General features: G+C 40.0%; 1 protein-coding gene across 1 annotated transcript in view; it reads left to right on the top strand.

The window, feature by feature from the left end:
• CPNE8 (copine 8) overlaps positions 1 to 23,969 on the top strand; it is a 325,161-nt gene that overhangs the window by 124,867 nt on the left and 176,325 nt on the right. The window contains exons 3-4 of the mRNA XM_089684926.1: positions 10,588 to 10,634; positions 21,332 to 21,435. Of these exons, the coding sequence (XP_089541052.1) occupies positions 10,588 to 10,634; positions 21,332 to 21,435 (151 nt within the window). The remainder of the gene's footprint in view (positions 1 to 10,587; positions 10,635 to 21,331; positions 21,436 to 23,969) is intronic.

Raw genomic sequence — 23,969 nt, 5'->3', positions numbered from 1 at the left:
ACTGGTCAGATGTTACAGGTGATAGCATAGGGAAAAGCCAAAGAAAAGAAAACTGAGACAGCCACCACATCTAATGAATGTAAGCTGAAAAATATTACATTTTTATGTTTTGGGTCAAGTACCGCTTTTTAACTTTCATTCTGATACATCTCCATTATGATGTAAAATAGTCATGAGCGAACAGAGCACAAATTTAAAAACTCTTATGTTAGAAGTAAATTGCAGATGATATTAATGGAAGGAATCCAGAGGTCTTACAAAGCACCCTGGGAGCCCTGAAACTTGTCATGGTTGTTTATGCCTAACTTTGGTAACCTTGATGAACAGGAAGGTGGATGGGTTGGATTAGGCTCTCCACAAGGGCTGGTTGAAGTTGGCATTACAGAGCCCACCAGCTTTCAGGGTGACTAGAAGACAGGTGTTATAAACAAGTACAATTTCTTGACTGCTATTTGTATATTTAAATGTAATGTACTATATGTATTGTAAACATGTGTTTTGTATTGATGTATAGAATGACCAATAATGGGGCCTTTGTTTTGTGCCAGCCCCTGAACTATAAGAGAGATACCCAGCAGTCATTTTTCAGCTCTGAAGCAGTGTCAAGAGACATAACTGTTTGTGTAAGGAAAATGAGTTGTTTTTACTATGGATTGTAGTGTGGTGGGCTACATACTGAATTGTACCTCCCCCAACGTGTTCTCACAATTCAGAGCTGCTGGTTCCCCCCTTGCAGTCCTTTTTTTCAGGGTGCTTTCATTTTCATTTATTTAATGTTTATTCTTATTTTTTACATTTTCTGCAAGGTTGAAACAATTGGGTTGGGGTTTAGAGTTTTTTTTATTCTTTTCTGTTCCTGGGGCCTTTTTTTCATTTTGGGGTACAGTTGTTGCTAACACAAAGTCACCCTTTGCAACACATCTCTGGAGTAAAATTGCAATTGCTGTCATTAAATTTAGAGAATCCCTTTATTAAATACATATTAGGCAGACCGCAAGTCAGAAGCAGAGATTCTGCATGCGGGGGAAGTAGAGGGAGACCAGATTTTGCAGGACAAAGCAGTGGTCTGGCAGCACCATCTAGAGGTAGGGCACTTCTGCCTTTTCTAACTCAGATTGTCCATGCTATACAGCTGCAGCACACCCAGGAGGTAGTGGATTGGATGACAGAACCTTCCTTTTTGTATTGTGATCATAGAGATAGAGGAGGGTTCAGCCATATAGCAATAAGGGGACATCAGGCAGGGAGCAGCAAGAGGCAATGACTTTCCAGCAGCTGGAGCTTACTGTAAAGTGGGCTCCAGCAATGAGGACGGGGAGGATGATGAGATGACAGACTGTCTGTGGATGCCATCAATTTGGAGAGAAAGAAAAATTTGAGGGAGAGGCAGAACAGCAGTAAGGATTTTGTATGGGGTCAGCTTGAAAGTACCAGAGGGAGCATAAGTCTTAACCCATCTAGTGGCACTGCTACCAGAAGTACAGGCCACTGCTATCCCCAGGGGAGGTCCACAGAGTTCTGCAGCTTGGGTCTTTTTTTACATATCTGCTGCCAGCAGCATTGTTGTGGGCTACATATCAGCCATTTGGGTACCAAATGCATGAGGGAACACATGTCTCTGCACCACATAGCTCATAAGTAGTAACATCTGAATGAGGCAAGCCAACAGCAAAAGGCCTGCACTCCTCCTCCTTGATCCTCACTTTCTGCATCTCCCCTTATCCTCAACAGTTTTTTACTGCATCTGCGGTAACATCTGCAGCCTCTAGTGACCAGAAGGGAAGTCTCACAAGTGGTTTCGGAAGGTTATGACTTGCCATGTCAAATGAGCAAGAGGGTCATGTAACACATAACAAATCCACGTTGTGATAAGGGTATGGCTGCTGGCAACAGGGTTGATATACAGAAACCCTAAAGGTTAAAATAAAACAATGTATGCAGCGCCAAATATATTATTGCGGTCACATCCACAAAAGTATATAAAAGTGCAATATGAAAAAAACATATTCTGTGTCTGGAAAGTCCTAGTATCAATTAGACCATCAGAAGTGTGACAAAGTCCCAAAACACATTTCCAGTGAAAAGATGAATCTTCCACCAACCAATTGGATTGTTCCAACTTTCAGTGTGCAAATATCGCTATGCACCACCACCTTATAAAGTGAACACTTACCAAATATATACGCTGCAATGAATACAGCATCAACAGCATGTGATTCAAATAGTTGTGGAAACGCTGTGCTCTGCTGACATCATGCTGCTGCACGATCCCAGGACGGCAGTGGATCTCTGTGTGAATTTTACCTATTTTTAAATGCTTTTTTTTTTACTGTTTTACAATTGTGCTGTGTTAATACCCGTCATTTTAATAAATACTTCACTATTATTGACATCTGTTGGCTTCTTGGTAAGCTTTATTTGCTACAGATGGGATTGGACCTGGGTGCTGCTGAGAGGAGATGTCTTGAGGCTGGAGTATATATGCCTTGGAAGGATCCTTTGAATCACATGCTGTTTGAACCACATGCTGTTGATGTGGTATTTATTGCAGCATATATAATTGGTGATTGTTCACTTTATAAGGTGGTGATATTTGCATACAGAAAGTTGGAACAATCCAATTGGTTGGTGGAAAATTCATCTTTCCACTGGAAATATTTTTGGGACTTTATCACACTTCTGATGGTCTAATTGATATAGGGACTTTTCTGATTCTGAATACTTTTATCTTAAAGAGGGTCATGTGACAACCCTAAGAAAGGTCAGGCGAAGGCTTGAATCTCTTTAGGATTCTCCTACACCCACGTTGCCATCTTCAGCATCATCCTAGAGTGGAATAAAAAATGTCCCCAAATCACCCCCAGCCCAACATCTTAATCCCATGTTGACAAACTGGCCGGTCCCATTACAACTCATGAAACCTGCCCCCTTCCATGAGATTATCTGTGCAGATACCCAGCTGCCATTATTTTAGCCAGAATGCCATCCCTGCCATCTACCATCATGTGGAATGTATTGTGTCTGTCTTGCTGGACCACATTATCCACGGCAGGGTTTATATGACTACAGACATGTGGTCCAACAAGCATGGGCAGGGATACTACATATCCTTCACAACACATTGGGTCTGTCTTCTGATGGCTGAAAGGGGTGCAGAACACTGAACAATGCTAGAGAACTATTGGTATTGCATCATGTCTCTTGTCCTCCACGGTTCCCCTTCCTCTAACTGCTTGGAACCATGCCCTCCCAATCAGTGTGAGAAGATCTTCAGTGCAGAAGGAGGTTTTCTGCCTGTACCCTGATAGCGTGGGTTGTCAGTATTAAAAAATATGCATGTACATTCGGGAATATGTGTGTGTGTGTATATATATATATATATATATATATATATATATATATATATACACAGTGGGGATCGAAAGTTTGGGCACCCCAGATACAAATTTGTAGTAATGTGCATAAAGAAGCCAAGGAAAGATGGAAAAATCTCCAAAAGGCATCAAATTACAGATTAGACATTCTTATAATATGTCAACAAAAGTTAGATTTTATTTCCATCATTTACACTTTCAAAATAACAGAAAACAAAAAAATGGCGTCTGCAAAAGTTTGGGCACCCTGCAGAATTTATAGCATGCACTGCCCCCTTTGCCAAGCTGAGACCTGCCAGTGTCATGGATTGTTCTCAATCATCGTCTGGGAAGACCAGGTGATGTCAATCTCAAAGGTTTTAAATACCCAGACTCATCTGACCTTGCCCCAACAATCAGCACCATGGGTTCTTCTAAGCAGTTGTATAGAAAACTGAAACTGAAAATAGTTGACGCTCACAAAGCTAGAGAAGGCTATAAGAAGATCGCAAAGCGTTTTCAGATGTCAATATCCTCTGTTCGGAATGTAATTAAGAAATGGCAGTCATCAGGAACAGTGGAAGTTAAAGCAAGATCTGGAAGACCAAGAAAAATATCAGGCAGAACAGCTCGCAGGATTGTGAGAAAAACAATTCAAAACCAACGTTTGACTGCACGATCCCTCCAGAAAGATCTGGCAGACACTGGAGTTGTGGTACACTATTCCACTATAAAGAGATACTTGTGCAAATATGGTCTTCATGGAAGAGTCATCAGAAGAAAACCTCTTCTACGTCCTCACCACAAAAAACATCGTTTGAACTTTGCAAATGAACATATAGACAAGCCTGATGCATTTTGGAAACAAGTTCTGTGGACCGATGAGGTTAAAATTAAACTTTTTGGCTGGAATGAGCAAAGGTACGTTTGGAGAAGAAGGGGCACAAAATTTAATGAAAAGAACCTCTGTCCAACTGTTAAGCATGGGGTTGGATCAATCATGCTTTGGGGTTGTGTTGCAGCCAGTGGCACAGGGAACATCTCACGAGTAGAAGGAAAAATGGATTCAATAAAATTTCAGCAAATTTTGGATGGTAACTTGATGCCATCTGTGAAAAAGCTGAAGTTAAAGAGAGGATGGCTTCCACAAATGGATAATGATCCTAAACACACCTCGAAATCCACGGGGGATTACATCAAGAGGCGTAAACTGAAGGTTTTGCCATGGCCTTCACAATCTCCTGACCTCAACATAATTGAAAATCTATGGATAGACCTTAAAAGAGCAGTGCGTGACAGACAGCCCAGAAATCTCAGAGAACTGGAAGACTTTTGTAAGGAAGAATGGGCAAAGATACCTCAAACAAGAATTGAAAGACTCTTGGCTGGCTACAAAAAGCGTTTACAAGCTGTGATACTTGCCAAAGGGGGAGTACAAGATATTAACTCTGCAGGGTGCCCAAACTTTTGCAGACGCCATTTTTTTGTTTTCTGTTATTTTGAAAGTGTAAATGATGGAAATAAAATCTAACTTTTGTTGACATATTATAAGAATGTCTAATCTGTAATTTAATGCCTTTTGGAGATTTTTCCATCTTTTCTTGGCTTTTTATGCACATTAATACAAATTTTTAGCTGGGGTGCCCAAACTTTCGATCCCCACTGTATATATATACTGCTCAAAAAAATTAGGGACACTTTGAAAACACATCAGATCTCAGTGGAGAAAAATATTGTGCTGGATGCCTATACTGATATGGACTGGGTAATGTGTTAGGAACATAAGGATGCCCCATCATTTGATGGAAATGATTAACCTACAGAGGACCAAATTCATAGACACCCTGAAAATCAAAGTAAAAAAATGAGGCGGCAGGCTAGTCCATTTTGCTGACATTTCATTGCAGCAACTCAAAATTGTGCACAGTAGTTTGTATGGCCCACACGTACTTGTATGCATGCCTTAAAATGTCGGGGCATGCTCCTAATGAGAGGACGGATGGTGTCCTGGGGTATTTCCTCCCAGATCTGGACCAGAGCATCACTGAACTACTGGACAGTCTGGGGTGCAACCTGGTGACATCGGATGGACTGAAACATGATATCCCAGAGGTGTTCTATTGAATTTAGGTCAGGAGAGTGTGGGGGCCATTCAATGGTATCAATTCCTTCATTTTCCAGGAACTGCCTGCATACTCTCGCCACATGAGGCTGGGCATTGTCATGCACCAGGAGGAACCCAGGACCCAGTGCACCAGTGTAGGGTCTAACAATAGGTCCAAGGATTTTCAATGGCAGTCAGGGTGCCATTGTCTAGCCTGTAGAGGTCAGTGCATCTCTCCATGGATATGCCTCCCCAGACTATCACTGACCCACCACCAAAATGCTCATGCTGAACAATGTTACAGGTAGCATAAAGTTCTTCTTGGCTTCTCCAGACCCTTTCACGTCTGTCACATGTGCTGAGTGTGAACCTGCCCTCACCTGTGAAAAGCACAGGGCACCAGTGGCGGACCTGCCAATTCTGGTGTTCAATGGCAAATACCAATCAAACTCTATGGTGCTGGGGCAGTGAGCACAGAGCCCACTAGAGGATGTTGGGCCCTCAGACCACCCTCATAAAGTCTGTCTCTGATTATTTGGTTAGAGACATTCACACCAGTGGCTTGCTGGAGGTAATTTTGTAGGGCTCTGGCAGTGCTCATCCTATTCCTTCTTTCACAAAGGAGCAGATACCAGTCCTGCTGATGGGTTAAGGACCTTCTACGGCCTTGTCCAGCTCTCTTAGAGTAACTGCCTGTCTCCGGGAATCTCCTCCATGCTTTTGAGTCTGTGCTGGGAGACACAGCAAACCTTCTGGCAATGGCACGTATAGATGTGCCATCCTAGAGGAGTTGGACTGCCTGTGCAACCTCTGTAGGGTCCAGGTATCGCCTCATTCTACCAGTAGTGACACTGACCCTAGCCAAATGCAAAACTAGGGAAAAACAGAAAAGATGAGTAGGGAAAAATGTCAGTGGCCTCCACCTGTAAAACCATTCCTGTTTTGGGGGTCATCTCATTTTTGCCCATCTAGTGCACCTGTTGTTAATTTCATTAACACCGAAGTACCTGAAACTGATTAACAATCCCCTCTGCTACTTAACTGATCAGATCAATATCCCAGGTGTGTAATTTATTTGATGCTATACTCTGATTAAAAAGTGTTCCTTCAATTTTTTGAGCACTATTTATATATATATATATATATATATATATATATATATATATATATATATATATATATATATACTTATACACACACACACGCACATACACACAGTATATTACTATATTTATTTTAGGATAAAATTCTCCTTGCCTTTCTCTATTTTTTGGCTATTCAAGTGCTTACAGTTTGTCCTTATGCTGGGCAATTTCTAACAAACATATACCTGAAGTCTGTATGTTGAGTATTTTTAGGACATGGGGATGGGAGGGTACTTGGGTAATGTGGGGTTATGGTTTTGAAGATTTATATGCACTCTGATTTGACATTTTATTAGCTTTACTGACAATGTAGTGTGGTACTATGAAAAAAAATCTCACAAACTTTACTATTAAGCTGTTGTCCCATTGGCCAATTTGTAAGAAAGTTTATCTGTTTATCTGTTTTAGGAGAAACTTTTAGATCTGTTGGGGTTTCTACTTTCAGAGGTCAATTGAGGCATATTACTGCTTGAGGTTAGGTGTTGCAGTCAAATCTACCTAAAATTCCTTTTATTCAAATGAATTCAGTTGTGGTGGTGGTACTGCTGTATTTGAGCCAAGCTAAATATAAAAGGTAAAAATATCCATCACACATCCTAATGGCCAGAAAATGGTGTCACTAATGGCGCCCATGAAAGAGGAAAGACCCTCTCTCAGATATACAGTGTTTATAAAAAAATTTTCTTTCTTTGTTAAATGTCCCAGATGGCAGTGCCCAGCTCTCCTTGCTTTGCTTTTGACAATGAAGTACCTATTTGCTGAAAAAATTGCCCAAATTTATTAGCAGAATTCACCCCTATAGACTTCAATGGGACTTGCCACAAAGCTCAGGTTTGTCGAACTTTAAACCAGATCTTCTCTTCACCAATAGTCTAATGTAAAGTAGTGAAGAGAAGACAGGATGTACTACTTCTCAACTTCCAGAATTAAAGCCGGGATCTGTATGATTGAGTGCCCTGGTATTTGGGACTGCTGAGGGACTCACTAGTCTGACTCAAACTCAGTAACTTAACTTCATCACCTCTGCTGCTTACCACCACCTCCCTTTTTCAAAACTGGAGTCTGTTCTGTTTTTTCTGGCTTCCTTGCCTTGCTGAGGATGATGTATTTGGCCACGTGCCACCTCCTGGGATGCATGCCTCACACATCCCAGGAGGCTGTGGAGCCGAAGTATCTTTTTTTTACCCTTTAGTCACGTTCAAGATCAGGCAGGTATGCACATGTGCAGGATCACAAGAGTGTCATACTGGGGCACCTTGAAGAAGGTGGTGCAGGACGGGACATGTAGCGGAAAATCAGCGGGTAAGAAAATGACAACGCAGGATTCTTTGGCTTGTGAGTATCTTTATCCTGCATATAGGGGCATCAAATGCAAGTAGAATATGGAAAGTAAAATATATCGCCACCTGTTCAGGAAACTTTAAGTGCCTGGTTTACACTCCTCCTAGTATATAAATGAGTCTGTCACACCTTTAAAAGATTAAAAAGAATCGATACATACCTGCCTGCATTGCCAGTCTTTGCTTTTTTTGAGGAGCTAATCCTGCTGCAGAATGTTCAGTATTCAACACAATGCTGAACATTCTTTAGTATCTTAGTTCTTCAAGTGACCAAAGATAGGTGGTAATGGTGGCTGTGTATGTAAGGTTTTTTTTTTTTTTATTAGCAGCAGGATCACCTTTTTATGTTTAAACAAACCACAGGTCATCCAGGGTTCTGCAGTGTAAAGGGTATGACTCCTAAGTTCACAAATTATACATACTTGTAATATGAAAGCAAGAATTTGTGGGTGTGTTCATCACAGAACGATTTTCTGTTGTTTAGACCTGGGGTCTCCAAACTGTGGCCTGCAGGATGAATGTGGCCCTTTGCTTGCTTTATCTGGCCCTTGGGGCAATATTCCTTTCACTGATACAAGGTACTATCCCTTCCACTGACACCAAAGACAGGGCACTATTCCTCCCACTGATAACAACAATGGGATACTATTGCTCCCACTGACACCAAAGACTTGGAATCGAATTCTCTCACTGACCTCCAAGCCTATGGCATTGTTTACTCCCACAGATGCCAGGGCATTTTCTAATCCCACTGGCCATGGTTTACCCCGCCCCCTAATATATGAAGGGCAGTAAACTGGCGCTTTGTTTCATAAGTTTAGTGACACCTGGTTTAGACTGTCTTCTCATACCTGGCCATAATGGTATTGTCGTTAACTTGGTTAAGGACCCAAGCCATTCTTGCATTTCATTTAAAAAAAGGTGTAACAGATTTGGGCCATGTTCTTTACAATTTCATTGGACCCCCAGTTCACAGCTTATACATAATTATAAGATAAGCACAAGGACGGTTTGTGTGCATATTATATTATTGAAAGATCTTTTTTTGTTTGGATTGTTTCTAGCCATAATTGTTTGTGTCCAGGCATAATTTAATACCATTACCGTGTTTTAGGACCCAAGAAATTACTTTTCATTAAACAAAGGTAATTGATTTGTGCCATGTTCTTTACAACTTCACCGGGAAACAATGCATTCATTATGTGTTACATTATGCTGCAAAAAATAGCCTAAGAGCGGAAGCATTAATAATATGTCAGTATGGTAGCATTTTAAATAAATCAAGGGATATTGTTTCTGCGAATTATAACTCTGCAACTGTAGGAATGCATGGACAGCTTTTAGCATATGATTCTCCAGTGTTCCAATTTATGTCTCAATGTTCTTAGAAAAAACTGGATGTATAATTTAAAGCCCAGCTGCAGCCCAAACTTTTGGAGATCTCTTCTAACTTCCTGCCCTCTATAAGTTTGTAATAACTTCCTAACAATGGTACAAAGCGCAAATGAACAGTGCACTACTAACCCTTGTCTTTTAAATCTAAAAGGCCAGCTTCGCTGTATGACAAAGGTATAGACCTAATAGACATTTTAATTATTATTATTATTATTATATTTTTGCTTTGCATTGTGAAACTTGCCCAGCCCGGCTTAGATTTTTGGCTCTCAGCAACTAAAGTATTTCAATGTTTGCAGGAAATATAAATAGTAACTGTGAGATGAATACTGAATCACCAATTTCTTTTTTAAGAAAGCTGTTATATTCTGACTGTGTGTGAATATTAGTGAGAAAATACAGATCTTATATTTTGACAAAAAAATGAAAAATGTTTACATAAAAGGAATACAGCATGTATGTCTATAGTGCGACAATTAAACATTTTTGTAGCAATGACCTTTCAGCTAAGCCTGACATTTCCTATGTACAGAAAAGGAAACATTTGTCTCAGTGCTCAACTATTGTAGCTCACACAGCAGGCAAAATTACAGCTGACAGAATAGTCTAGTTTTCTAGGCCAAAGCTGAGGTGGAGGCAGTGACTCACTCGATTTCAGCCTAGTTATATGTGAATGGAAGTAAGGAAAACAAATTACCTTGCAGCAAAAAGATGTAAAAATAATGACCATGTGTACCAGAGGAATGCATTGTGCATGGGTCAGACATACCCACAAGGGAGATTGAAAAAAAATATTTATAACATCAGAACTGTCAGTTAATATTAAGCAATAACATTTTAATTTAGTAATCTGATATGTGTATTCGTGTGTGTGTGCGCGTTTTTCCCTAAACAATAACCTGCCATATTGTTTCCTTCACTAGAGGCAGTGAGGTACATAAGCTCCTGCCTCTAATGAAGGTACTACTGTGGAGCACGGTTGTTAATTACAGATTCGTGAGACATATATACCATGTAAATACGTATTTTTTAAACTTATCAATTCTTTTATTATTTGTATTGCATGTTTGTTTAATTGGCTATGGAAAATGTTTAGTATAGGTAAAGGTTACATATTTTCTTGCTATGTGAACTTATTATATATTTTGGTTATGTGAAAACGTATGTATATTCAAGCAAGGAGCTACATAAAGTCAAAATACAGAACACCCATTAGAAGGAGATTAATCATGTTTTTTTTCCTGTTACAGTATGTGTATTGTATACACAAGGTATTGGAAACAAGGAATGGAGAGAGGTAAGTTTTGATTTTATTTGTCTCCAACTTTATTGCTTAAATTGTGTATGAAAAGCAGGTCGAGTTTTTGTCTATTTACAAACAATATTTAAAATAGATAGGAAGTGCCTTGAAAATAAAAATGGCCATGCAGCACATTCCATTAATTTATAAAGTAATACTGTTGGATTTATAGTCAGGAAGATACGGTATAATGTATGATGGGTACGATGAGCAATGAAGTGTGAGAATGAAGTGTCTGTGCTTGCAAAATAAAAATTAGCTATGAAAAACGTACATCAGTGACATCAGAAGGCAGAATATGCACTATACTTAAGAACCCCCTCAGTGTCAGCAAGGGTTAATGGATAATAAAAAATGTTTTACCTAACTTTTCAGTGTGGCCTTTCCCTTCCTAATCACAATAGACATAGTATAGACTACAGGCACTTCATGGCACCACAGCTTACAATCTTCCTGCACTGTGTTCTGATCACTGCTGCTAGTTAAGAAGGTGCTGATATGCCCAGTGCTTTCATGTGGTAGGTTGGCCATACCATGTGCAAGTCCAAGGATGGCAATTATTTTACCTCTTTTTTGTTAGAGTGTAAATCACCCTAAAGGGAACACAAACAACCTTAAAAACCTGTGGCTTGAGGGGTATGGATGCTGTCAGTATGTTAAATTATAAATATATACTTTTTTAATAAACAAGTTTTTATCGAGATTTTTCCACAAGAAAACAGTACAGACTTTTACATAAAAAGAAACATCGCCGGATGGCGAAAGAAGAAAATACACTTTAAGTAATTACAGGCACCATGATGTCTTAGAACATAAACAACAATATCAACCACTCTATCCTGAATGCATATATCACAGATTAGCAAAATACCTTTTGATTTAACTCTGAATCCAATAGAGAGGTATTGAACAAACGTAAATGCCAAAATTATGTACGGAAGTAAAGGTGGACTGAATGGTGGACAGCCAAAGACCCAAGATTTTGTGAAATTTTTCTGAGCAACCTCTATGTTCATAAGTTAGTTCTTGTTTTAAATTAGAGTTCACTATATCTCTCCATTGGGAGAGTGTAGGGGAGGAAGGTGAGAGACACCTCTGTAAAATTAGTTTTCAGGCAAAGCTCTAGTCCACAATAAACTAAATTCAGCAGCCAATGGGTCTTTCGGGATAATACCCAAAAGGGCACATTTAGGATCAAGGGGGACAAAATGATAAATATTTGAAACATAATGCCAGCATTTTTTGAGACCGGCAGGATAGTTGGGTATCAATAAGGGTTGTTGTACAGATAGTTCCCCAAGTCATGTCTATTGGTGTTGGGTTGTAATAGTTTGCATTTTCTGAAATGGAAACCTAGTCTGATCAGAGCATGTTTAGCTTTTGTTCCTGCCAGTTGTTTAGATAATGCTGTGAACATTTATGACATTATCCTCTTGATCCTGTATAGAAATAGAGGGGACAATTGACTAAAATGTAAATAAGTATTAAAATTTTTTCCAATATCTATTATTTTACCACATTGACCAATTCACAAACTCGGATATGAAATAGAAGTGTAATGGGAATTTTTTTTTTAGTTGAAATGGATATTTAATTATTGAACTGCCACTTTAGCCCCACCTTAATAGGCTAATTATTCTGCTGTCCTTAGCGGACTCCTCATGGAGTGAAAACCTATTTGACAGTCTTTATGAATTGATCCTATTGTCCAGTTAACATGCCTAGACAGCTCAGATGTAAACATTTGACAATGCAGAACTTTTGCTGTAGTAAGCTGTACAACAATTGCTGTATATATGATTTATATTTTAAAGCTGAACCCTGTGATGAGACAGTGAATGGGTAACTGCACTCTGCTGACTCTTTTTTTTCCCAGTCTAATTCTTGCTGTGTAGAGGATTACAGGAGGCTGATACCAAGACAGATCTGAGTGCCTAAGCTAGTTGTATGAAAAATGTATTTAGTTCTTTTTAAAGGTATACATAACTGGATAACAAATTGTGTGCGTGTGTGTATATATATATATATATATATATATATATATATATATATATTCAGTGCAGTAGGAGGTTTTGTTAGGGAGAGGCTAATCTGCCTGTACCCTGGCAGCATGTGTTGTCAATATTAATAAATATTCATTGCCAAAAGTATTGGGACATGCCTCCAAATCATTGGATTCAGGTGTTCCAATCACCTCCATGGCCACATGTGTATAAAATGATAACAATGAACAATGCCAGTGAGCTGTTGGTAACGTTTTATGTTTCTTGTTCTCCACATTGCCTCATCCTCTAACTCCTTGGAACTATGCCCTCCCAAGCAGTGTGAGAGGATCTTCAGGGCAGTGGGAGGTTTTGGTGGATAGAGGCTAATCTCCCTATACCCTGGCAGCACATGTTGTTAATATTAACAAATATGCATGTACATTCAGGAATATATATATATATATATATATATATATATATATATATATATATATATATATATAATATATATATAGTAAGCTCCAAGGAGTAGGGCCCTCCTATCCCTCTTGTATTGAACTGTATTGTTGCTGTATTGTCCCCCGTTATATTGTAAAGCGCTGAGCAAACTGTTGGCGCTATATAAATCCTGTATAATATTATATACAGTGGGGATCGAAAGTTTGGGCACCCCAGCTAAAAATTTGTATTAATGTGCATAAAGAAGCCAAGGAAAGATGGAAAAATCTCCAAAAGGCATCAAATTACAGATTAGACATTCTTATAATATGTCAACAAAAGTTAGATTTTATTTCCATCATTTACACTTTCAAAATAACAGAAAACAAAAAAATGGCGTCTGCAAAAGTTTGGGCACCCTGCAGAGTTAATATCTTGTACTGCCTCCTTTGGCAAGTATCACAGCTTGTAAACGCTTTTTGTAGCCAGCCAAGAGTCTTTCAATTCTTGTTTGAGGTATCTTTGCCCATTCTTCCTTACAAAAGTCTTCCAGTTCTTTGAGATTTCTGGGCTGTCTGTCACGCACTGCTCTTTTAAGGTCTATCCATAGCTTTTCAATTATGTTGAGGTCAGGAGATTGTGAAGGCCATGGCAAAACCTTCAGTTCACGCCTCTTGATGTAATCCCCCATGGATTTTGAGGTGTGTTTAGGATCATTATCCATTTGTGGAAGCCATCCTCTCTTTCACTTCAGCTTTTTCACAGATGGCATCAAGTTACCATCCAAAATTTGCTGACATTTTATTGAATCCATTTTTCCTTCTACTCGTGAGATGTTCCCAGTGCCACTGACCCCAAAGCATGATTGATCCAACCCCATGCTTAACAGTTGGACAGAGGTTCTTTTCATTAAATTCCGTGCCCCTTCTTCTCCAAACGTACCTTTGCTCATTCCGGCCAAAAAGTTCAATTTTAACCTCATCGGTCCACAGAACTTGTTTCCAAAATGCATCAGGCTTGTCTATATGTTCATTTGCAAAGTTCAAACGATGATTTTTGTGGTGAGGACGTAGAAGAGGTTTTCTTCTGATGACTCTTCCATGAAGACCATATTTGTACAAGTATCTCTTTATAGTGGAATAGTGTACCACAACTCCAGTGTCTGCCAGATCTTTCTGGAGGGATTGTGCAGTCAAACGTGGGTTTTGAATTGTTTTTCTCACAATCCTGCGAGCTGTTCTGTCTGATATTTTTCTTGGTCTTCCAGATGTTGCTTTAACTTCCACTGTTCCTGATGACTGCCATTTCTTAATTACATTCCGAACAGAGGATATTGACATCTGAAAACGCTTTGCTATCTTCTTATAGCCTTCTCCAGCTTTGTGAGCGTCAACTATTTTCAGTTTCAGTTTTCTAGACAACTGCTTAGAAGAACCCATGGTGCTGATTGTTGGGGCAAGGTCAGATGAGTCTGGGCATTTAAAACCTTTGAGATTGACATCACCTGGTCTTCCCGGACGATGTATGAGAACAATCCATGACACTGGCAGGTCTCAGCTTTGCAAAGGGGGCAGTGCATGCTATAAATTCTGCAGGGTGCCCAAACTTTTGCAGACGCCATTTTTTTGTTTTCTGTTATTTTGAAAGTGTAAATGATGGAAATAAAATCTAACTTTTGTTGACATATTATAAGAATGTCTAATCTGTAATTTGATGCCTTTTGGAGATTTTTCCATCTTTCCTTGGCTTCTTTATGCACATTAATACAAATTTTTAGCTGGGGTGCCCAAACTTTCGATCCCCACTGTATATATATATATACAATATATTGCCAAAAGTAATGGGACACCCCTCCAAATCATTGGATTCAGGTGTTCCAATCACCTCCGTGGCTACAGGTATATAAAATCAAGCACTTAGGTATGCAGACTGCTTCTACAAACATTTGTGAAAGAATGGGTTGCTCTCCGTGAATTCAAACATGGTGCCGTGATAGGTTTCCACCTGTACAATACGTCCATCCATGAAATTTCCTAGCAACTAAATACTCCACATTCAACTGTTATTGGTATTGTAACAATGTGGATAAGTCAAAGCAACTGGGAACAACAGCAACTCAGCCACAAAGTGGTAGGCCATGTAAAATTACAGAGCAGGGCCAGCGCATGCTGAAGCACACAGTGTGCAGAAGTCGCCAACTGTGGTTGGGCTTGACTCCTTATTCCCTGTGAAGGGAACTCTTAAGGTGTCAGCATACCAAGACATTTTGGACAACTTCATGCTCGCAACTTTGTGAGAACAATTTGGGGATGACCCCTTCCTGTTCCAACATGACTGTGCACTAGTGCACAAAGCAAGGTCCATAAAGACATGGATGAGCGAGTTTGGAGTGGAGGAACTTGACTGAGTCCTGACCTCAACCCCATAGAACACCTTTGGGGTGAATTAGAGCGGAGACTGCGAGCCAAGCCTTCTCATCTGACATCAGTGATTGACCTCACAAATGCGCTTCTGGAAGAATGGTCAAACATTCCCATAGACACACTCCTAAACCTTGTGGACAGGTTTCCTTGAAGAGTTGAAGCTGTTATAGCTGCAAAGGGTGGGCCAACTCAATATTGAACCCTATGGATTAAGACTGGGATGCCATTAAAGTTCATGTGCGTGTAAAGGTAGGTACCCCAATACTTTTGGAAATATAGTGTGACAGTGCGAGGCCCTGCCACAATATAAGATAAAGAAATGGTTTGATAAATGACACAGGATTCTCAAAGGTGCAGTTTGAGAAGCTCCAGCATGTGTTTTGTGAGCAGTGAAAATTGTGTTTTAAGTTTTTTCTGGGTTTGGTAATCCAATTTGCAGTCTGTGGAAGTGCACAGGAGTGCAGATATAAGCCAAATCTGAGAGTAGCTCAGGGCAGTTGCAATTGCCATTTGCAGACAGAGACCTGTTTGGAGAGGTGGGAGTTCCTGCTGGAGATTGCATCCCATGTGAGGGAGAAAATAGTCCTGCGTGTGAATCTTTTTATAACTTTTACTTTATGTGTGTGTGTGTGTGTGTGTGTGTGTGTGTGTGTGTGTATTTATTTATTTATTTTTTCATTCTTTTTTTTTTTTTCTTTTATTATTTTTAAAATTATTTTTTAAAGTGGAGCAGAGGTTCTGCTGACAAGAGAGCCACATGGCTCTGCATTTTCAGTGACCGGTTGTGTGCTGGACATGGAAAATCCCCTGCGTAGGAATCTTTGTTGGAAATATATATATATATATATATATATATAATTTTTTACATTAATTTTTAAAGTGGTACTTCAGTCAGAAAATTAACTCCTGCTAGATCACTTCATGTTGGCCCCTTTTTTATATATAGCATTAAAAATAAGTCCTTTTACTGTCTAAAATCCAGTAATACACTGTTTCACTCTGCACATGCTCAGCTGCTCTCTGTTGGCATTGTGCCGAAGGTAGAGGCCGATCTGCTGACAGCCTAAAGATCTATTGCTTTTCAGGGACTCTGGGCTTCAACAAAATGGAAGCCTCCAGCAAGAAGAAACAGGAACAATGCTGGAAGCAATTTGCAGCAGACACTAATTTTGATAGAATAATTATTATTGTGGAATGTACTGTATGTTTCGTGCACCCTATATATATATATACACATATAGGGTGCACAATGCATACAAACGTGTATATATAAAAACCCATTTAGTATGATGATGGTATACAAGTGCACGCATGTGCGCATACATGTGCATAAATTACACATATATACACACACATCGCAGTGCAGAAAAACAGGTCCAGAATACTAATCATAAAAGTATGTAATGTCCGATTCATGATTCAAACTTTGAGGGACACGAGTTTTCAAATGAAATATCCAGAAAACCTCCCTTTTACACAACCACAGAAAGGTGTCACCACCCCTTTTAGATGGCCGAATTTTTTCAATGACTTGTACCTGCACAGCCGATCTGTGTGACACATGACAGCTGTTAAAATGAGGGGCAACACTAGTGGAAAGATGTTTTTCAATGCTATATAAATGTTCATAAAAATGATCCCTTAAATGCCTAGTTGTGCGTCCCACATACTGGACACAACATTTGCAAGTAATCAAATAAATGACATAAGTAGTATTGCAATTAAAAAATGAGGTACTATTATATTCTTTGTTATTAACAGTAGAGTGAAATATATTACCTTTCATAATATGTGCACAGCATGGACAAGAGAGCGCACCACAGCGATAGTTGCCTTTAAAATGCAACCACATTGTGGATTCTATTTGAGTGGGACTATAGAAACTGGGAGACAAGGAGCTACCTAAAGTGGGAGCTCTTTTAGAGACCACACTGATGCCATCCTTAAGAATATCTGCGCATGTCTGATTCTCACATAAGACAGGGAGATGACGAGTAAAAATGCGCTTGATATCATTAAATTCCAAACTAAATGAGATGGAAAAAGTAAGTTTTCTTCTATTAGAATCATTTATATGAGTACTATCATGTGTCCTATTTCCACTCCCACTATGTAGTTTGTTTTTTAGTAGATCCTCCCTCAGTCTAGAACTGGCTATATGATATGCTCTATCCAACATCCATTTGGGATATCCCCTTTGTAGAAAACGTTGATATAAAGCAGAAGCCCCCCTGTCAAAATCTTGTTGACCGCTGCAAATGTGGCGAATACATAAAAATTGTCCAACAGGAATGCTTTTAATAGCATGTTTGGGATGACCCGATTGGGCTTACAAGAGGGTGTTCCCAGACTGAGGTTACCTATACAGACTTTTGGCAACTGTATGGTCCTCACCGGTCAATTGGACATCCAGAAAGACAATCTCTCTCTCGTCCGACTTTCCAGTGAATGGCAAATTCCTATCATTGTTGTGTAAATAAGACAGAAAAGACTGTAAGTCTCCCAAGTCTTTATCCACAACAAAAAGGAGATCATCATTGTATCAAAAAAAATTTTAATATGACATCTCAAAGGATTTTGAGTACCATAAATGTGTGACTATGTAAAGCATGCTGCCACTGGACATTAGAGCACGAATCACGATTCTCTGTCTGGTAATCTGATGGACATGTCTGGGTTTGGCGGTTACCAGGTGAATGGTACTTGCTAACTGCGTTGTGCCAAGTGCAAAGTTTGGTGGAGCGGGGATTATGGTGTGGGGTTGTCTTCCAGGGGTTTGGATTGGCTCCTTAGCTCCAGTGAAGGGAAGTCTTAAGGTGTCAGCATACCAAGACATTTTGGACAATTTAATGCTCCCAAATTTGTAGGAACAGTTTGAGGATGGCCTCTTCCTGTTCCAACATGACTGCACATCAGTGCACAAAGCAAGGTCCATAAAGACATTGATGAGCGAGTTTGGGGTGGAGGAACTTGACTGACCTGCACAGAATTCTGACCTCAACCCGATAGAACATCTTTGGGGCGAATTAGAGCGGAGACTGCTAGCCAGGCCTTCTCGTCCAACACCAGTGCCTGACTTTACAAATGCGCTTCTGGAAGAATGGTCAAACATTCCTATAGACACAGTCCTAAACCTCGTGGGCAGCCTTTCCAGAAGAGTTGAAGCTGATATAGCTGCAAAGAGTGGGCCAACTCAATATTGAACCCTACGGACTAAGACTGGGATGCAATTAAAGATCATGTAACGGCAGGCGTCCCGATACTTTTCGCACTATATTGTATATTAGTATAAACTAGATAGGTCATATAGGCTATAAATCCAAATCTTGCCTTTCCAGTTGGAACCTTTCAGGGCACACTCCTCCTTCCTAGTCAGTGGAATCAAATAGAATCACACATAGCATAAAATCCTTAGTTTATCAAAGAGCAAACAAAAAATTCACTTAGAAGTGTTCGCATAGACATGAGCATAAATAGATCCTATCTGTTCATTGTCTTTCTCTTCCTTTTCCAGCAGAGACAGTTGGGTTAATTTACTAAAGGTAAATAGGCTATGCACTGCATGTACAGTTGCTTTATATCCAAGGGGAAGCTCTGAAATGATGCTAGGCTCTGTTGATTTCTTTCATCCAATCATGTGCAAGCAAAAATGCTGTTTTTTTTTAATTTTCCTTGCATGTTCCCCTCAGATCTAGAGCAACTGCACTTTCGGTGCACTTGCAGTGCACAGCCTATTTGCCTTTAGTAAATCAACCCCAGTGATTGGAACTGTACCAGGGAACAGAGAGGCAAGGATAGGATTGGTGTCGCAATGCTTTTCCTACATGCATATTTATGGAGACCCTGTCACCTTGCCTATTAAGAGCAAAGTGACAGAATCTCTTTAAAGCTCACTCCAAACCCAGTTATACTCACCTTCATAGTGCACTCCTGCCACCATCACATCTTCTACTAAATACCCAATGTTGGCTAGAGAGGGAACTTTGAGGGCAATGACACCACCTCTATCATGTGACAGTTCTCTTGCCTAGAAATGGGCAGCTGCATTGCCAAATGTTATGTTTTTTTTTTAGTCCTGACCATAACAAATAAAAAAAATATTTGAAGTGCAAAACCACTATACATTCTCTTTGGCCTGTTTCAAATGGGGCAGACTCGTCAGCTGATTTGCTTGCTCAGCAGGGGATATCTCCGCTGAGCAAGTGGATGACAGGTCTGTGTCCGCTCCACTGCTGCAGAGTGGACACAGACACTGCCCGCTGTGTTTTACGGGGTGGTCGGATGGAAATGGACCACATGACTGTCATCCGATCCTGCAGACAGATAGGGAATGGATCCCCATTCGTCTGTTTTTAGCATACAGGATCAGATCGGATGCCAGCTGACACATGCCATTCTATAGAGAGCTATAGATGATCTGATCGTGTCTGCCTGAAAAACCAACAGGCATGTGTACGTGTGTCTGTGTGCATGTATGTGTGTGTACATGTGTTTGTATGTGTGTAAATGTGTTTGTATGTACATGTGTTTGTGTGTACATGCGTTTGTATGTGTGTGTTTGTTTTTATGTGTGTGTGTGTGTGTTACTTTTAATCTTGACCCCCTATTCCTGTCCTTTCAGAACTGCTTTTTTAGGACTTGTTCATAATAGCAGCAAGGACTGCTGCTCCTCTGAAAAGTAGTTCATGCTCAGATCGCTTTTTAGAGGTATTTGACAGGTGGTAAAGAGGCAATATGCTGCCTCCTCACCACCTTTTTTAACCCCGTAAAAAGCAGCATCACCACACCACAACCATGTGCAATGCGCACACAGTTGTGGGGTGGTTGTAGTTCAACCCCATTCGCCTGGAAGTATACTTCCAGCTGCGGCCACAGTATGTGTATACCCCCAGCTGCTGCTTCTGCAGCTAAAGGGGGAGTAGTCGGGGGTGGTAAAAGCAGCTCAATTGCGTGGTTTTACCACCCTCCAACCTCACAGGTGAACAAGCCTTTGGTTCACATCTGTGTGGCTGTGTGTAGGGCAGTCCATTCACTTCAATGGGCTGCCTTACCCTGACCCTTTTTTTAAATTGCACCACTTCAAAAGAACCCCGGGTTTGCCAGTGTATGGGGGTACCCCTAAAGACCAGAGCATTTGTCTGCATGTCAGGAATGAGCGAGATTTTGGATGCTACTGTAACACAGTAATGTGAACCAAGCCTTGGATAGAGGTGCCTTGTGACTAAAAATACTTTTCAAGGGCGCCATGACTGGAAAAAGGTTGAAAAACACTGTATTAGAGTAAGAAAGAACTTAAAGAAAATAATGAGCTATCATGCCTGCTGAACAATATTGAAACAGTAAGGTCCATTTTAAGGAGTTGAGCTTTTATTTCACGGTTGTTCTATTATGTCATGGTTTCAAATGTCAGTCTTGTTTGTTTTTGTTTTATTGTTGATGGTTCTTAAAAACCCCCAAGCAACATATGTACCTTTATGCCGTGTATTTATTAGCTTGCACCACACTCTTTTTTTGTACGTTTGGACAGGTTTATGTAATGTCACTTGTATAACCAAATATTTGCATCTGCTGATAATATTTTTAATTCAGCATTAATGTATATCAGCCATCTAAAGGTCACCAGGGAATGTTCTCAGTAATGATGCATGAAATTCCGATACATTTTTTTAAAACTGATTTTCGCTGGAATGTTATTTAGACTAAAATTCTAAGAGAACACTAATTTAATGATGGAATTTAATGAAGAAAGTGAATACCTTATTTTCAGCAAACACTGTATGTTAATGTGTTTCATGTGTCATTATTTAATATTAATTATTCTACTTTTATTTATCTTTTTGTTCTGCAGTATGGCAGGACAGAAGTAATCGACAACACATTAAATCCAGACTTTGTCAAAAAATTTATAATGGACTACTTCTTTGAGGAAAGACAGAATCTGCGGTTCGATCTGTAAGTTATGGTAATTGTGTTGCATTACTATAAGAAATGTGATGAGGATACTTTGGGGTTTATTTACTAAATAATAATAAGGTAAATAAGGTGTTCACTTTGCAAGGGAATTTTTCCTAGCTTAGTGAATGTGATGTAAGTTGTCTTTGCAAAGAATACTTGATCGTGTACAAGGAAAATGAAAACTAAAACCAATATTTTTGTTTGCACGTTTTGATAATGGAAGTTAGAAAAGCTTCACCTAATGCACTAAGCTAAGGATAAATTCCCATGTAAAGTGAATAGCGCATTTGCCCCCCAATGCATTTTCACAGTTATTTAAATGTGTGTAAAAATGGTACAAATAATAGTGATGTGCAGTTATCCATAGCAACCAGCCAAATCTGTTTTGGAATGCCAAATTAAAATAATAAAGTCTGGTTGTCATGGCTTAGTGCACTCAAGAGTGCAGCCAGCCACTCATCAGATCCACCCACAGCCTCTGAGGCCTTCCTCCAAAAGCCCTAGAACAGGGGGGAATTCCAGAGGGGCTGGCCTGCAGAACCTCTCAGCCCTGACCACAATTTGACCCCTCTCTGGTTATTACACCTGGGCTACTGCTCAGCCCCTGTCCAACCATTGGAGTCTAGCTCCCCCTAGCTAAACTAGGATGGTGTTGTATTCACCCCCCCCCCCCACTGAAAAACAGCCATGTCCTCGCTGGCTGGGGGCAAAAAACAAAATGACTCCTAGCCCAGGAGCAGGGCATCCTATACCAAAAACAGGAAGGGAAAAGGGTACAAAAACTATGAAGGGGGATACAATAAGTACAAAATAATACAAATAAATATTCAATGTAAAAAATATAAGCTCTGTATATGTACAAAATTTACATCAGCAAAATATTTCCATCCTGACTGATGCTAAAACTAAATTGGTAGCAGGAAAAATAAACATAGCACCATAACCATATGTACAAGAATATTAACATAGGGATGAAGCACCTCCTCCCAGAAGGAGGCCCTTCATCAGCAACAATTCTTCTGTTTTCAATGTAGAAAATGATAGACATCCTGGGACCTGCAGAACAGTAAGAGAAAAAAAAAACAAATACGGTATATGCAAACAGTGCTGTCCTAACCCTGAGTGACTGGCTAGGTTATAAGGCACATCAGAAACACATTAGTAATGAACTCTCTTTTTTTCCTTTGGAGTCCTTAATCCCTTAAAAAATGGTTCCAGACTATCACATATGGCATCAAAGAGTTCAGCATAGTCCACAGGCAAAGAGATAAAACAGACAGCCTACTGGACTGAGATACTAGTAATATTTCCATGGACTGGACTGCCTCAACTGTGTCCATAACTTCCTGAGGGACATATGGGTAATCTAGTCCCCATTCCAAGGCCACCCCTTCCTGTACCTCCCTCTGCAAGAGGCAGAAACATTTTGTCCCCCAGTCCTGGATGCACACAAGACTGAGGAGAACGGATGTCCCACCTCTGCAGATCAGTAGATTTGGCTTTGGCCTTAGGCCAGGGTGAGGAAAAGGATTTGGGTGATGGGGCTCGGGTAGAAATCTTGACAGGCTCTGACCTGCAGGCACATCCAGCAGAGTCTGGTGTGTAAGGGGTTTCTGACAGTCCTGTCAGTGAATCCAGCTCTTTTGTGGTGTCCCCCCAGTCCCATTCGTCTTCTGTTTCCTCTGAGACATATTCCTTCATTGCCAATGGAAATAAACAATCATATACTCAGTATATAATCCCTCACATATACACTATATTGCCAAAAGTATTTGGACACCTGCCTTTACACACACATAAACTTTAATGACATCCAAGTCTTAGTCCGTATGGCTCAACATTAAGTTGGCCCACCCTTTTACAGCTATAACAGCTTCAACTCTTCTGGGAAGGCAAACTGTTCCCACAAAGTTGCGAGCATGAAATTTTCCAAAACGTCTTGGTATGCTGACTCCTTAAGAGTTCCCTTCACTGGAACTAAGGGGCCACGCCCAACTCCTGAATATTCAAAATCCCCCCTCCACCAAACTTTACACGTGGCACAATGTAGTCAGGCAAGTACCGTTAGCCTGGCAAACCCAGACACGTCATCGGATTACCAGACAGAGAAGCGTAATTCATCACTCCAGAAAACACATCTCCACTGCTCTAGAGTCCAGTGGAGACGTGCATTACACCACTGCATCTGCCATAAGCGTATTTTTAATAATATATTAAAAAAATCCACCCTCAAAAAAAAGGCTCATTCTATCTTTTATTGCTGTGCTCTTTCCCCCTTGGGACAAAGTAGTACACGTTGTACTTTGTCCCATCTTTCTGTGTCATGTCTAAGGCAAGCTGTGGGGTCTTATATTGATTCTTTTCAACCCCCAAAACTTAGTTTCACTTGGGTCGGACTTTTGACATTTCTTGAAATGTACAGGGATGCTATGATTATCCTTCCCTGATTAAATAAAATAAATGTTTGTTGGCGTTATCTCAACATTTAAGAAAACACAGGAAAGATTTGTTACTGTACTCAGATTCTGGTG

The sequence above is a fragment of the Staurois parvus genome, unplaced genomic scaffold (genome assembly GCF_062004578.1).
Source record: "Staurois parvus isolate SC_StPar_1 unplaced genomic scaffold, SC_StPar_1.0 ptg000019l, whole genome shotgun sequence".
NCBI lineage: Eukaryota > Metazoa > Chordata > Amphibia > Anura > Ranidae > Staurois > Staurois parvus.
The sequence above is the reverse complement of the archived record's forward strand: the minus strand, read 5'-3'. Positions and strand labels throughout refer to the sequence as shown.